Source organism: Pan troglodytes, chromosome X (assembly GCF_028858775.2).
Source record: "Pan troglodytes isolate AG18354 chromosome X, NHGRI_mPanTro3-v2.0_pri, whole genome shotgun sequence".
In the NCBI taxonomy this organism is placed as follows: domain Eukaryota; kingdom Metazoa; phylum Chordata; class Mammalia; order Primates; family Hominidae; genus Pan; species Pan troglodytes.
Window position 1 is genome coordinate 37830717 of NC_072421.2, and position 17133 is coordinate 37847849.

Genomic DNA, 17133 nt, shown 5'->3' on the forward strand with positions numbered 1-17133 from the left:
ATTTTATATACATTAGAAAATATATAACATGACAAACCCATGTTTTTGCCTGCTATTTTATAGGACAGTGCTAAAGTGGATACTGAAGTTAAAAAGTAACTTAATTGAAAGAAACATTAACTGTACACAACAGATACATTAAACACAACTCATCAAATTGATTAAGGTGGTATGTGAATTACTGGAGTTCGAAGCACTCATTTATACTAAGGGAAACTTAAGCACAAATGAGCTTCCCCTAAGTCTGGTTTGTGTAGGCCACTAGAATCCTCTTTGGGAATGATCTACTGCCTTGCACAGGTTAGATACAGGTGTTGAAGACAAATTGCTTACCCTTTGAGAATTAGTCTGATAGACACTATAAGATATGAACATCAGGATGAGGTAGCATTATGAGAGTTCAAAGGAAAAAGAAATTACTTTCTACTCAGGTAATGAGGGAAAATACCACTATTGATATTGAAGGATGAATGGAATTTTTGTAGTAGATAATACAGAGGAAAAGAGCAGAGGCAAAGAGTTGGACCAGTTCAAAACATATTTAAGGGATGAGTAGAGGCTGGTTTGGCTGGAGTGTAGTATAACTATTAAGGAAGGTGGAACCTGCTTGTAGAGGGTATGTAATGCCAGGGTGGGTTATCCATAGAACAAAGATTATTTGATTTTCTAATGTCTGGCTAAAAGCTGCTTTGTTGTTATTGTTGTTTTTAAGTGTATTGTCATTATTTTAGAAGTAATGTTTAGTTTGGGATGGGGACCTGACTGAGAATCAAGATAAACAAATACTGCTGCTTACAGAAGTATAAAAACTAACACACACACACACACACACATACACGCTGAAAGAAGGGACCAGATGGGGGCAGGGCACAGACAAACAAAAAGATAGCAGTAACCTCTGCAGACTTAAATGTCCCTGTCTGACAGCTTTGAAGAGAGCAGTGGTTCTCCCAGCATGCAGCTGGAGATCTGAGAACGGGCAGACTGCCTCCTCAAGTGGGTCCCTGATCCCTGACCCCCAAGCAGCCTAACTGGGAGGCACCCCCCCAGTAGGGGCGGACTGACGCCTCACACGGCCGGGTACTCCTCTGAGACAAAACTTCCAGAGGAACGATCAGACAGCAGCATTCGTGGTTCACGAGAATCCGCTGTTCTGCAGCCACCGCTGCTGATACCCAGGCAAACAGTGTCTGGAGTGGACCTCTAGCAAACTCCAACAGACCTGCAGCTGAGGGTCCTGTCTGTTAGAAGGAAAACTAACAAACAGAAAGGACATCCACACCAAAAACCCATCTGTATATCACCATCATCAAAGACCAAAAGTAGATAAAACCACAAAGATGGGGGAAAAACAGAGCAGAAAAACTGGAAACTCTAAAAAGCAGAGCGCCTCTCCTCCTCCAAAGGAACGCAGTTCCTCACCAGCAATGGAACAAAGCTGGACAGAGAATGACTTTGACGAGTTGAGAGAAGAAGGCTTCAGACGATCAAACTCCTCCGAGCTACAGAAGGAAATTCAAACCAAAGACAAAGAAGTTAAAAACTTTGAAAAAAATTTAGACCAATGTATAACTAGAATAACCAATACAGAGAAGTGCTTAAAGGAGCTGATGGAGCTGAAAGCCAAGGCTCGAGAACTCCGTGAAAAATGCAGAAGCCGCAGGAGCCGATGCGATCAACTGGAAGAAAGGGTATCAGTGATGGAAGATGAGATGAATGAAATGAAGTGAGAAGGGAAGTTTAGAGAAAAAAGAATAAAAAGAAACGAACAAAGCCTCCAAGAAATATGGGACTATGTGAAAAGACCAAATCTACATCTGATTGGTGTACCTGAAAGTGACGGGGAGAATGGAACCAAGTTGGAAAACACTCTGCAGGGTATTATCCAGGAGAACTTCACCAATCTAGCAAGGCAGGCCAACATTCAAATTCAGGAAATACAGAGAACGCCACAAAGATACTCCTCGAGAAGAGCAACTCCAAGACACATAATTGTCAGATTCATCAAAGTTGAAATGAAGGAAAAAATGTTAAGGGAAGCCAGAGAGAAAGTTCGGGTTACCCACAAAGGGAAGCCCATCAAACTAACAGCGGATCTCTCGGCAGAAACTCTACAAGCCAGAAGAGAGTGGGGGCCAATATTCAACATTCTTAAAGAAAAGAATTTTCAACCCAGAATTTCCTATCCAGCCAAACTAAGCTTCATAAATGAAGGAGAAATAAAATCCTTTACAGACAAGCAAATGCTGAGAGATTTTGTCACCACCAGGCCTGCCCTAAAAGAGCTCCTGAAGGAAGCACTCAACATGGAAAGGAACAACCAGTACCAGCCACTGCAAAAACATGCCAAATTGTAAAGACCATTGAGACTAGGAAGAAACTGCATCAACTAACGAGCAAAATAACCAGCTAACATCATAATGACAGGATCAAATTCACACATAACAATATTAACTTTAAATGTAAATGGACTAAATGCTCCAATTAAAAGACACAGACTGGCAAATTGGATAAAGAGTCAAGACCCATCAGTGTGCTGTATTCAGGAAACCCATCTCACGTTCAGAGACACACATAGGCTCAAAATAAAAGGATGGAGGAAGATCTACCAAGCAAATGGAAAACAAAAAAAGGCAGGGGTTGCAATCCTAGTCTCTGATAAAACAGACTTTAAACCAACAAAGATCAAAAGAGACAAAGAAGGCCATTACATAATGGTAAAAGGATCAATTCGACAAGAAGAGCTAACTATCCTAAATATATATGCACCCAATACAGGAGCACCCAGATTCATAAAGAAAGTCCTGAGTGACCTACAAAGAGACTTACACTCCCACACAATAATAATGGGAGACTTTAACACCCCACTATCAACATTAGACAGATCAACGAGACAGAAAGTTAACAAGGATACCCAGGAATTCAACTCAGCTCTGCACCAAGCGGGCCTAACAGACATCTACAGAACTCTCCACCCCAAATCAACAGAATATACGTTCTTCTCAGCACCCTATTGCACCTATTCCAAAATTGACCACATAGTTGGAAGTAAAGCTCTCCTCAGCAAATGTAAAAGAACAGAAATTATAACAAACTGTCTCTCAGACCACAGTGCAATCAAACTAGAACTCAGGATTAAGAAACACACTCAAAACCGCTCAACTACATGGAAACTGAGCAACCTGCTCCTGAATGACTACTGGGTACATAACGAAATGAAGGCAGAAATAAAGATGTTCTTTGAAACCAACGAGAACAAAGACACAACACACCAGAATCTCTGGGACGCATTCAAAGCAGTGTGTAGAGGGAAATTTAATAGGACTAAATGCCCACAAGAGAAAGCAGGAAAGATCCAAAATTGACACACTAACATCACAATTAAAAGAACTAGAAAAGCAAGAGCAAACACATTCAAAAGCTAGCAGAAGGCAAAAAAATAACTAAAATCAGAGCAGAACTGAAGGAAATAGAGACACAGAAAACCCTTCAAAAAATTAATGAATCCAGGAGCTGGTTTTTTGAAAGGATCAACAAAATTGATAGACTGCTAGCAAGACTAATAAAGAAGAAAAGAGAGAAGAATCAAATAGACAGAATAAAAAATGATAAAGGGAATATCACCACCAATCCCACAGAAATACAAACTACCATCAGAGAATACTACAAACACCTCTACGCAAATAAACTAGAAAATCTAGAAGAAATGGATAAATTCCTCGACACATACACCCTCCCAAGACTAAACCAGGAAGAAGTTGAATCTCTGAGTAGACCAATAACAGGCTCTGAAATTGTGGCAATAATCAATACCTTACCAACCAAAAAGAGTCCAGGACCAGATGGATTCACAGCCGAATTCTACCAGAGGTACAAGGAGGAACTGGTACCATTCCTTCTGAAACTATTCCAATCAATAGAAAAAGAGAGAATCCTCCCTAACTCATTTTATGAGGCCAGCATCATCCTGATACCAAAGCCGGGCAGAGACACAACCAAAAAAGAGAATTTTAGACCAACATCCTTGATGAACATTGATGCAAAAATCCTCAAAAAAATACTGGCAGACTGAATCCAGCAGCACATCAAAAAGCTTTTCCACCATGATCAAGTGGGCTTCATCCCTGGGATGCAAGGCTGGTTCAATATACGCAAATCAATAAATGTAATCCAGCATATAAACAGAACCAAAGACAAAAAGCACATGATTATCTCAATAGATGCAGAAAAGACCTTTGACAAAATTCAACAACCCTTCATGCTAAAAACTCTCAATAAGTTAGGTATTGATGGGACGTATCTCAAAATAATAAGAGCTATCTATGACAAACCCACAGCCAATATCATACTGAATGGGCAAAAACTGGAAGCATTCTCTTTGAAAACTGGCACAAGACAGGGATGCCCTCTCTCACCACTCCTATTCAACATAGTGTTGGAAGTTCTGGCCAGGGCAATTAGGCAGGAGAAAGAAATAAAGGGTATTCAATTAGGAAAAGAGGATGTCAAATTGTCCCTGTTTGCAGATGACATGATTGTATATCTAGAAAACCCCATTGTCTCAGCCCAAAATCTCCTTAAGCTGATAAGCAACTTCAGCAAAGTCTCAGGATACAAAATCAATGTACAAAAATCACAAGCATTCTTATACACCAACAACAGACAAACAGAGAGCCAAATCATGAGTGAACTCCCATTCATAATTGCTTCAAAGAGAATAAAATACCTAGGAATCCAACTTACAAGGGATGTGAAGGACCTCTTCAAGGAGAACTACAAACCACTGCTCAATGAAATAAAAGAGGATACAAACAAATGGAAGAACATTCCACGCTCATGGGTAGGAAGAATCAATATCGTGAAAATGGCCATACTGCCCAAGGTAATTTATAGATTCAATGCCATCCCCATCAAGCTACCAATGACTTTATTCACAGAATTGGAAAAAACTACTTTAAAGTTCATATGGAATCAAAAAAGAGCCCGCATCACCAAGTCAATCCTAAGCCAAAAGAACAAAGCTGGAGGCATCATGCTACCTGACTTCAAACTATACTACAAGGCTACAGTAACCAAAACAGGATGGTACTGGTACCAAAACAGACATATAGACCAATGGAACAGAACAGAGCCCTCAGAAATAATACTGCATATCTACAACCATCTGATCTTTGACAAACCTGACAAAAACAAGCAATGGGGAAAGGATTCCCTATTTAATAAATGGTGCTGGGAAAACTGGCTAGCGATATGTAGAAAGCTGAAACTGGATCCCTTCCTTACACCTTATACAAAAATTAATTCAAGATGGATTAAAGACTTAAACGTTAGACCTAAAACCATAAAAACCCTAGAAGAAAACCTAGGCATTACCATTCAGGACATAGGCATGGGCAAGGACTTCATGTCTAAAACACCAAAAGCAATGGCAACAAAAGCCAAAATTGACAAATGAGATCTAATTAAACTAAAGAGCTTCTGCACAGCAACAGAAACTACCATCAGAGTGAACAGGCAACCTACAAAATGGGAGAAAATTTTCACAACCTACTCATCTGACAAAGGGCTAATATCCAGAATCTACAATGAACTGAAACAAATTTATAAGAAAAAAACAACCCCATCAAAAAGTGGGCAAAGGACATGAACAGACACTTCTCAAAAGAAGACATTTATGCAGCCAAAAAACACATGAAAAAATGCTCACCATCACTGGCCATCAGAGAAATGCAAATCAAAACCATAATGAGAAACCATCTCACACCACTTAGAATGGCAATCATTAAAAAGTCAGGAAACAACAGGTGCTGGAGTGGATGTGGAGAAATAGGAACACTTTTACACTGTTGGTGGGACTGTAAACTAGTTCAACCATTGTGGAAGTCAGTGTGGCGATTCCTCAGGGATCTAGAACTAGAAATACCATTTGACCCAGCCATCCCATTACTGGGTATATACCCAAAGGACTATAAATCATGCTGCTATAAAGACACATGCACACGTATGTTTATTGCGGCACTATTCACAATAGCAAAGACTTGGAACCAACCCAAATGTCCAACAATGATAGACTGGATTAAGAAAATGTGGCACATATACACCATGGAATACTATGCAGCCATAAAAAAGATGAGTTCATGGCCTTTGTAGGGACATGGATGAAATTGGAAATCATCATTCTCAGTAAACTATTGCAAGGACAGAAAACCAAACACCGCATGTTCTCACTCATAGGTGGGAATTGAACAGTGAGAACACATGGACACAGGAAGGGGAACATCACACTCTGGGGACTGTTGTGGGGTGGGGGGAGGGGGGAGGGATAGCATTAGGAGATATACCTAGTGCTAAATGACGAGTTAATGGGTGCAGCACACCAGCATGGCACATGTATACATATGTAACTAAGCTGGACATTGTGCACATGTACCCTAAAACTTAAAGTATAATAATAATAAAATAAAAAAATAAAATAAAATAAAATGAATCTTAACACACACGCACAGACAAAAAAGAAGGGACCAGAGACTAGAACAGCAGAGGATCCGAATGGAAAGATCATTCCATCAGAAGAAGCAAGGAGGTAACCTGGGCCTGGGGGAGTTTGGGGTTTGAGGTGATACGGGTAGTAGGCCTTGAGCCTTTTATCTCTCTAAGAAAATTGTCTTATTTAAAATAAGATGCTGATCTTTGGAGGTTTATTACTGAAACACTCGGTGAGGTGGCTGACATGTAGTATTGATTTTTGCCTCCTTGGTTTTATCTTCCCCTGGAAGATGGCTGCCTCCAGTGATGCTTGTTGTCTCCACCATGCTGACCTCTGGAGCAACAATTCCTCTTTGAAAATCCTGGCCCATGCCTGACAGCTCGTTCCTTTGTGGTTTCTCCTAACACAACTGAAATAGGTTTGATTCTTTTCTAAAAGACTTTATTAAATATTAAAGAATAAACAAAAAATAAAATACGAGAAGTCCTGCCAGATTTACCTAGCATCTCTGATATCACTGTCCCTGGTCAAGCCACTCTCACACCTCAAATCTCCTTTCCCTACTGCTGCCAGAGGTGTCTTCTTAAAATCCCAATTTAGCTATATCACTACCCTGTTTAACTCTTTCATGCTTCTCATTCGTACATGGATTATATTTTAGTATATTAACTTTCTTTTGGTATTTCCTGGAGTAAGGATGGTTTTATAGTTATGTTCACATAATGATTATTTCATTTATCTGATTTGAATGGGTTACAGTTAAAATTGAGATGACACTTGGGAAGGGTGTGCACCTTCCTGTAAAAAGGTATGAGTTCTAACACTTTCCTAAAGGTTTCCCAGAATAGCTTTATCTGAAGGGTCAGGAGTCACTGGATTTCAAATTGTGCTTCCTATAGTGCTAGGTTTCTGATGAGGTATGTCCAGGCCACCTCCAGAAAAAATCTCAATGGGTGAGACTACAACCCTCCACCCCAATTCTACCTGAAGAGTTCCACCCTAACCCATTTTTTATATATTGGTGGTCCGCATAAAATTTTTTGAGGGCTGTCTGCTGCTTTCAAAAAAGATGTGTTGATGAGAAGTCATTAGATGATTTCTAAAGTTCCTTTCAACTCCAAAATTATCTGAGAATCCAGTCCCCTTGACTTCTTTCTTGATTCACTTTATGCTAATTTTGTTCCATATGATTCATGTGTTGTTAGAAAATAATAGAATTTCAGAGCTGTAAGAAACTTTAGCAATTATCTTGTCCAGTTTTCCAAAATGAGCTCCAAAGAACAAGACTCCTGAGAAACGCCCATCGCTTACAGAAAGGACTGTATAGCTAAATACTTTGAGACTGTACTTTTGTCCCATTGCTCATTAGCATTTTAAAGGCTCTGAAAAGTCTTATAATAAAGAAACCTGATTAAATTAAGTCGGTATTTCCTACATGGGAAGCATCTGCTCTGTATCAACTTACTATGACCTTCTTTATCTGGTACTAGTTTCTGCCCTATTACCAGATCAAAGAGCTCTGTTTTTGAATAACACACTTTTTAACATGCTGTGGAGGATAATTTGGGAAAACTCATATAGTTGAGCCTCCTCCTTTTGCAAAGAATTTACGGTAGGAAATGATTGATCAAGTGTCACACAGCTGATTATCAGGTCTCAGTCTAATATTTATTCCTTATTGGTCTCTGCTTAACTTCAAGTAGGTTATAGATTCCTTAATGGACTGATAGTTTATGTCTTATAGCCTTTACCTTTCAGGTACTTAGTTTCATATTGGGAACATGACAAGTGAATAATAAATACATGATAGCTCTATGATTGAACCCTGTGAGAAAATGAAGCATTATGATATGAATTGGTTTCTGTGTATGTATGAGTGTTTTTTTTTTTTTCATCTTTTGGAAACAGAATTTCTGCTCCCCTGTGTACACCCTTTCTCTGTAATTGCAGTGTATGTTTTTTGTTTCTCCAAAGTTTCTGTTGTCAGTAGTTTATGGTCATTGGTTCATACTGTTTATTGGAAATAACTCTGTGGGCTGCTTTGCCTCAGGGCTAATTTGATTAGGGATGCTGTTGTTTTACACCATTTGGGAAAATGTTACACTTTAAAGGGTATTGGATTTGTCACAGAATGATATTGAAGGGAAGCCGGAGACAGGAAAGCTAGTAACTTGCTGGCCTGGTTATTAGCATTGGACCTTTTGGGATTTTTGTCTGCCATTTTTGTTGATACTGCTGTTTTCTGAAGAGATAAGTGTGTGACCAATTTGAGGATTGTTATTTGGCACAGGCAGAAACTAGTACCAGATAAAGAAGGTCATAGTAAGTTGATATAGAGCCCCTGCTTCCACAATATTGTGCTTCTGTCCTCTGAGGTTAGATTTTCTCTTTGTGAGGGAGAAAACATTTATGTAAGGGAGAAAGATTGGAATGTACTGAAATGAAATGCTCACATTGACCACATCAGCTGTACTGGAGCTTATCTGATGTAGCCACTCAGCCTCTATCAATCTGACTGTGTGTATGTGCTCTGTTTTGTACAGGGACTCATCATCCAGGGACGTGCCAGAAACCACAAGAAAACATGGGGAGGGGTAAGTTTCTCTTCCTTTTTAAGTAATTCAGACTGTCTCCATAGCTATTATAGTCAGGAAATTAAATTTCTAACTCATAGTATATTTGTGGACACCTAAATTGTATTTCTTGTTAGTGTTAGAAAGTTTTTGTCTGAAGCAGGGCTTTTCAGAGAAAGACCATCAACCACATTTATTCACTGGATCTTTGATTTTCTTCTTTTGTAGAGACCTCCCAGTATAGGGAGAGATGGATCAAGCTTGATACTATACATATAGTATATACTATTTTATATATATAACTCACAGATACTATATATATACACCTTCCCCAAACCCAGCTTCTTTATAAGTCTTTTTTCTGTTTTCTGTTTTCTTGCTAGTAACATAAAATAAAGAGAGTCTACTATGCAGCCAATAACAGTAGTAAAAAAAAATCATCTGTGAGGTTGATTTGTAATTTTTTTTTAAATTTTAAAGCCCGGCATTAAGAACCATTAGATGAATTCCTTTTGTTTATTTTTGCCTTCTCATAAGGCTGTTTATGGGCAGTGGACAACAGATAAATTTAAGTTCATTTCATTGTTAATATTAAGCAGCCACCACAGGGACTTCATAAATAATTCTAATTAATGTATATCATGTCAACCTAAAATAATCAAAAGAGTCAGAATCTAGTTTAAAGAGTTTATTTGAGTGCAAAGGTTGAGGACGGACTCCAAAGAATGGAAGTCACTGTTTCCAGTTGTAGAAGTTTGGGGATCACTCGAATAGACAAAGTTTAGGATATTTTAACAGAATTTTAACATCTTTCTATGTAAGGCTTACTGCATAGTTACAATGACCTGATTGATCCGGGTGGTCCTTTTCTTTCAGGAAAGGTATATTTAACATTCCACACTGAAGATGTGATTGTCATGGGGTCTCTGTTTGGGGCACCATCTGGTCTGAGTTAGGTACAGGATAATAGAGTAGCAAAGATCAGTGACTGAAAGGGGGAGGTCTGGCCTCTGGTCTTTGCTATTCATTTACAAAACAATAGCAATGAGGAAGAGTGTTAAACTATAACCTAAGAAACAGAATTGCAAAATATGTTATGTGACTGAAACCACAGTCACATGTCTCCCAAGGCTTAAAGTGTTTTGGGGGGTCCCAACAGCTTTTACATTTTATTAATTTTCACAATTATAAAATTAGAATGCCTTGAAGGATCTGAGAGTAAGATTTGGTGTGTGGTGTGGTATAGTACAGTGAGAAGAATACTGGATACAGAAGGCCTGAATTCAAGTTCTACCTCTACTACCTTGATCAAATCCTAGAACCTCCCTAAACTCGTTTGTTCATCCCTGAGGTGGGATTAATACATTCTGCACTTCTAGCCTCAGAAAGTTGTCGTTGGCATAATGTGATAATACATGTAAAAGTGTTTTGAGAGTTCTAAAGTGTAATGGAATACAGCAGTGGTATCTGCCCATTACTGTCCTTACTGACTAACTATATCTTCATTGTTTTTTTAATGGGTAAAAATGAAGTTATTTGACTAGATGCTTCTGTAGGCAGCATGACTGGGACTTGGGTCATGCAAGCAACTGAGAGTTCTTCCTTTTGTTGCACTTTGCTTGCCCCAACCTTGTGTGGGCCCTGGTAGCAAGCCCTAAGGATTATGGATCAATCATGGAAAATATCTTCTTGAATCTTGCTGAATCAGCTTTTGTTCCTGTTTTCTCCAGAGCTGCCCTTGGAAATTGATTAGGCCTAGCTATTCTGGTTCTTTCCAGATCTTCACAAAAGATGGCAATCTCTGATGGTTTCGAAATTTTAAAACTAAATGAACTTTTTAAAAACTATTCGGAATTCTGGGACTAATCTGTGCCACGTCCTGCCCGCAAATCAGCTGTCAATGGAAGCTTCTAGAAGTGATACGGCTCCAATGACTGGGGGAACTCCAGGGTCCTTAGTCTCATGTTGAGTTAGATAAAACGACACAGATACACGTGGAGTGGTTTTAAGTAGTGGAGAGTTTAATAGACTAGAAAGAAGGAAGAAGCTCCCTCCTACAGCTGAGAGAGGAAACCTCGAATGTGGTGGAAAACAGCCAGTTATATGAGGAGGCTGGAGGAGGCAGTGTCTGATTTGCATAGGGCTCAGGGGATTGGTTTGACCAGGTATGTCGTTGACATAGCCTGCGAGAAAACTGGCCCTCCCACCCTAGCGTTTTAATGTGCAAATGTATCCCCATGATGTTCTACACATGTGGGGGATATGTGGGGGTGGCCATGTTGCCAGGAACATGTTGGGGCAAGGGGAAGAAGATGGTGGGAATCGCCATGTTTGTGTGGACCCAGTTTCCAGTGGCAGGTATTTGCATATCAAAGCTTGCCGGCCCAACTTTAAGAGCCTGGGCTTTCCTGCTAGACAAGAAACGTTTCTGGAGCAGCTTTAAAAGAAACAAAAACTTCCCAAGGACCCCCTTTCCTATCTGTGGCCTAAAATAATTTCTTAGTAACTCCTATAACATTAGAACATCATGTTTGATCCTCACCCAATCCCAAAAGCTTCAAGTGGATTTGGAGAATGTTCTGGTTGTTGGATACTGCTATAGCCATATAAAGGAGAGAGCTGCACTGAGACAAGGAAACCCATTCTTTCTCATTTCCTCTATTCATTTTTAGACTGCTCATCAGGTCACTAGCAAAGGGACTGTTAGGTGCTTAGTTTAGAAGATGTCTCAGCAACTTTTTGTTCAAATGGTCAGGCAATTAGTAGTTGACCTTTGAACAATGTGGGGGCTAGGGATGACTCTGTTGCATAATCAAAAATCCATGTATAATTTTTGATGCCCCCAAAACTTAACTACTAATAGCCTACTGTTGACTGAAAGCCTTACCAATAATATAAACAATTGATTAACACATACTTTATATGCTATGTGTATTACATACAGTATTCTTATAATAAAATACACTAGAGAATAGAAAATATTAAGAAAATCATAAGAAAAAGAAAATGTATTTACTAGTAAGTGGAAGTAGATCATCATAAAGGTCTTAATTTTTGTCATCTTCACATTGAATCAGTGGAGGAAGAAGAGGAATTGGTCTTGCTGTCTTAGGAGTGGCAGAGACTGCAGAAAATTTGCATAGAAATTAACCTGTGCAGTTCAAATATGTGTTGTTCAAGAGTCAACTGTAGTTCTTGCTAAAGAACAGGGCATGGTAATGTAATCTGCAAAGATAGGCATGTTTCCAGGCTGGTGATGAGATAAAGGAAGTGCTTCAAAGAATGCTGTTTTTACAAATACAGAAGCTTGTGATAGCATTTTCACTGTGTTGACCACTTTGAAAGTATTTGTAATATCCTGAATCTCAAAGAGACTCTATCCTTTACTCTCTAAGCTTTGCTTAGTTTGCCTGATTACATTTGTTAATTGCTGACACTGTTATTGGGGAGAAAAAGATGCTACTGTATGCTCATTTTTCTCTTTTCTGGCACTGTACAATGAAATTTTTCCTGCACTTGGCAAAGATTCTCACAAACGTAGCCCAGTGTATCATACAGAGGGACACAGAGGAAAAATATTGCAAAGATATGACACTAGCCTCATAACATAAATTAAGGATGCATGAAAACAAAAAACACACTTGGATAACTGTACAGTTTAGGCGAGAAATTAAAACTGAGGTGAATTTCTTTTAGCATTCTTTGATATTAGATGAAGAAGTTATTTGTACATATGTGTTAGAAGAATCATTCGTTTATGTGACATGAAGGATTATAAACAAAATTTAAATCTTAAGGTGGGGAAGATGAGAACAGCCTTGGATATTTAATTTTTTATTAGTCTACTACTACCGGTGTCCATTGTGTGTGGCACTGAAATCCCATTCACTATGTATGAATTCTTAAACAGGGCTTAGTATTTAGGACTCTTAAGAATATATAATTATTCTGATATTAACACATTTCTGTAGAGCAGTTTATAACTCATAGGTATTCCCTCTACATTATCTTGAGTTGTAAGACAACCCTATGATGTAAATAGGGATTATTATCCTCATTTTATGTATTATAAAACTGAGGCTCATAAGAAAAAGTCTTATCTGTAATCCACAGACTACTAATGGAGAGCCAAAATGCAAATCTAGGTCTTCTTATGTTACATCCAGTTTTTTTTCTTCCAATAAACCATGTTCTGCATATCTTAATCATCAGTAGTGTGTAAGTCAATTAAAAACTTAGGAGCTCTCTGTTGCTATGAGAGGTATAGAAGAAATTATTTTTTAATATCTGCAATGTTCGTATTATCATGAGGGACTGGACAGATAGGTGAAGGGAAATGGCTCATTGTTCATCAACCTTTAGGGTAACAGCTAAAATACATGTGTATCAGATGGTGGAGTGCCTCAAATATTAAAATCCTCTGAGCAGCAGTGGTCTATGTCTGTGGTAATTCAAAAGGCAGCTACACTGATTGGCAGTGACCATAGTAGATAACAAAACAACTCAGTTCAGAAGCTCGTGCTACACAGTCCACAAGGGAAGGTGCCTAAAGTAAAGGGCCTGATGCCGCTTACCTGGCCTATGTGAAACTCACCCGTTTGACTGATGAGTTTTTATCTTTGTTGCTTTTGTTGACGCAAGGAATATAATGCATCATGGAACACCAGAATAGCATGAGATGACAAGATGAGATACTGGTTCAAAAATGAACAGCAGGTATAAATAAAATTATATGTAAAATTCTAGTAGAGAACATTTTTACAAAGAGAATGTGAGGATTTTACAAATGTGTATATATAGGCTCACAAAATATTATAATATAATCAGCCTTCCATATCTGTAGGTTCCACATCTGTAGATTCAACCAACCATGGATCGAAGTTATTTGAGAAAAAAACAAAAAAATAAGAATACAACAATAAAGTGCAAATAAAAATACAGTATAACAACTATTTTCATAGCATTTACATTGTATTAGGTTTTATAAGTAATCTAGAGATGATTTACAGTATACAGAAGGATATGCATAGGTTATATGCAACTACTATGCCATTTTATATAAGGGACTTGAGCATTTTGGTATCTGTGGAAGTCCTGGAACCAATCCCCAGTGGATACCAGATGACTGTTCTAGGGTATTTATCTTTAATCATCTTCAAATGGTAATTAGAACTATATTTTACCTTTTCATTTCTCATCTGACCAACTGGCATATTCATGATAAAATGGTAAAAGGCCCAGTACTCCCAGTAAGTATTATCTTTACCTACAATGAATATTTTTCAGTTTTCTTGCTTTAAAAATTTTGTGATTATTGTTTTTATTACAGTGTTTCGGTAGAATTTGATTTTTAAAAATATAGCTACTTTCCATCTGAATTTTTTTCTATCTCAGAACACATTTCTATTACTGAATCTTCTAAGTGCTGTAGTTTGTGGTATCTGCTAGCCTCATATGAAGTTATTAATGGCTATTTTCACTGTCTACCTTAAAAGCAGAGCTTCTGGGAGAAGTTCATCATGTTGTCTTGATAATAACAAATCATGAGCTAGCTGCTCGTACACATCTTCCACAAAATAGGAATAATACTTAGCCATGAATTTTCAAAAGGATTAATTTTGCTTTGTTATATACAAAGCAATATCTGGAATAGCTTAATGATTGCAATCAGGCAGGTCAACTTTGTGGAGGATAATCTGAATTAAAATATGAAGATAACTTAGGATTTTTTTTTTTCTGTTTCTCCTCTTCCAGTATTTAGTCTTTGGAAATAGGTCTTACCTACCTAGCTTAGAAGAAAATCTTAGGTCTATAAAATCTTAATATGAAAAGTCAGTTTCCATTTTCATTTTCTGTACTTAATAGTAACATGACCTTAATGTCTTAGCATAAATGAATTTTTATGGTCGTGCTATAGCAAAACAGTGGTAGTGTTGCCAGTTAGTCTTTGTTTCTTATTAAAACATAGCAGCATAATTCCTTTGGGTCCTTGCATGTGCTGGGCTCCTTTATCCCAAGGAACTCAAACATATCCCCCTAGTTGTCAAGACTTAGTGGAAGGCAAGATGGTTTACAGCCACCACAGTAAATACATAAGTTCTTTAATTCACTGCTGAACTATTGTTAAGTTGAAGCCAATTCTAAACTTTAACTGAGTGTACAGCTCTATATTGTCAAATAGGGAATGAACCTTCAAACTGACAAGCCCTGTAAAGTAACTGTCTTATAATGAAGTGCCTAATTTTATTTGGCTTTATGGTTCAAGTGAAGTTATCCATTTAAAGTCAATTAATTATTTCATTTTTCTGGCCTATATTAGATTTGAGAGTCTCTTTATTGTGACATATTCAGGCCTCTTTAGTTTAGATGATGTCAATAATTTATTATAAATTCTTATCTTCAGAATTTTATAACAGTAATACGAATTTGCTTGTGGCTGACAACTGCCATAATTTTTTCTTGGCAAGTTTTTCTCACCAGAAAAAAAAAAAGAACTAACGGAGAGGTTACTTTTAAAAAACTCATTATAGTGCTTGATGCTTTTTGTCTTTGATGCAATCCTCTCTGCCATTTACTTATTAAAGAAGAAAATAACCTTTGGCACATAATTTTAGAAAGGTTTCTCAACTTTAGCACTATTGATTTTTTTTAATGGAGGCAAAATTTATATAACATAGACTTGACTATTTTAAAGTGTATAATTCAGTGGCATTTAGTACATTTTGTAACCAGAAGGTTGCTGTGCTGTAAGGAAAATAGTTACAAAATGTACTAAAGGTTGCTGTGCAACCTTCCAGTTATAAAACATTTTCATCACTTCCAAAGGAGATCCTATTCCCATTAAGCAGTCACTTAATCCCTTCCCATTATCAACATCCCTTACCAGAGAGGTACATTTGTTACAATCAATGAAATTACATTGACATGTCGTTATCACCCAAAGTTCATAATTTACATTAGGGTTCACTCTTGTTGTTGTATATTCTATGAGTTTGGGTAAATGCATAAAGAATGACATGTACCCACCATTATAGTATTATACAGAGTAGTTTCACTGCCCTAAAAAAAAATCCTCTGTGTGCCACCTATTCATGCCTCCTGCCCACTCCCTCTCCACCCCTGGCAATCACTGATCTTTTTATTATCTCTGTGATTTTGCCTTCTCAGATTGAAGAGAAAGAAGCCTTCTCAGATTGGCTTCTTTCACTTAGTATTATGCATTTAGGATTCTTTCATGTCTTTCCATGATTTGATGCTTGTAAATTCTCAACTGTTTGGGGGTAAATATCAAGGAGTACCATTGCTGTATCATATGGTAAGAGTATGTTTAGTTTTGTACGAAACCATGAAACCGTCTTCTAAGTGGCTGTACTATTTTACATTCCCACCAGCAATGAAAGAGAGTTTCTATTGCTCCATGTCCTTGCCAGCATTTGATGTTGTCAGTGTTCTAGATTTTGGCCAGTTAAATAGGTGTGTAGTGGTATCTTCTTGTTTTAACTTGCAATTCCCTGATGACATATAGCCATGAGCTGCATAATGATGTTTTCTTCAATGACAGACCACATATATGAAGGTGGTCCCATAAGATTATATACCGTATTTTTATGGTAACTATCCTATGTTTAGATATGTTTAGATACACAAATACTTACATTATGTTACTTACAGTATTCACTGTATTCAGTAAGTTGCTTATAGTATTCAGTACAGTCACATGCCATACAGTTTTGTAGCCTAGGAGCAATGAGACTATACCATATAGCCTAGGTGTATAGTAGGTTATGCCATCTAGGCTTGTGTAAGTATACTCCATGATGTTTGCGTAACAACAAAATCACCTAACGATGCATTTCTCATGATGCATCCTGCCATTAAGCGACACATGACCAAATGCTGTGGAGCATATTTTCATATGTTTATTTGCCATCCATGTATCTTTTTTGGTGAGGTGTTTGTTAAGATCTTTGGCCCATTTTTATATGCTTGTTTTCTTACTGTTTTAAGAGTTCTTTATACATTTTGGATAGCAATCTTTTACCAGATGTACCTTTTTCAAATGTTTTCTCCCAC

The 17133-nt window shown here is 37.7% G+C and overlaps 1 protein-coding gene across 3 annotated transcripts in view; it reads left to right on the forward strand.

Annotated features, from left to right (window-relative positions):
- PRRG1 (proline rich and Gla domain 1) overlaps positions 1-17133 on the forward strand; it is a 108119-nt gene that overhangs the window by 47880 nt on the left and 43106 nt on the right. For all 3 annotated transcript variants that reach the window (XM_016943694.3, XM_016943695.3, XM_016943696.4), the window contains exon 2: positions 9031-9081. In XM_016943694.3, the coding sequence (XP_016799183.1) occupies positions 9072-9081 (10 nt within the window). In that variant the 5' untranslated portion in view covers positions 9031-9071. The remainder of the gene's footprint in view (positions 1-9030; positions 9082-17133) is intronic.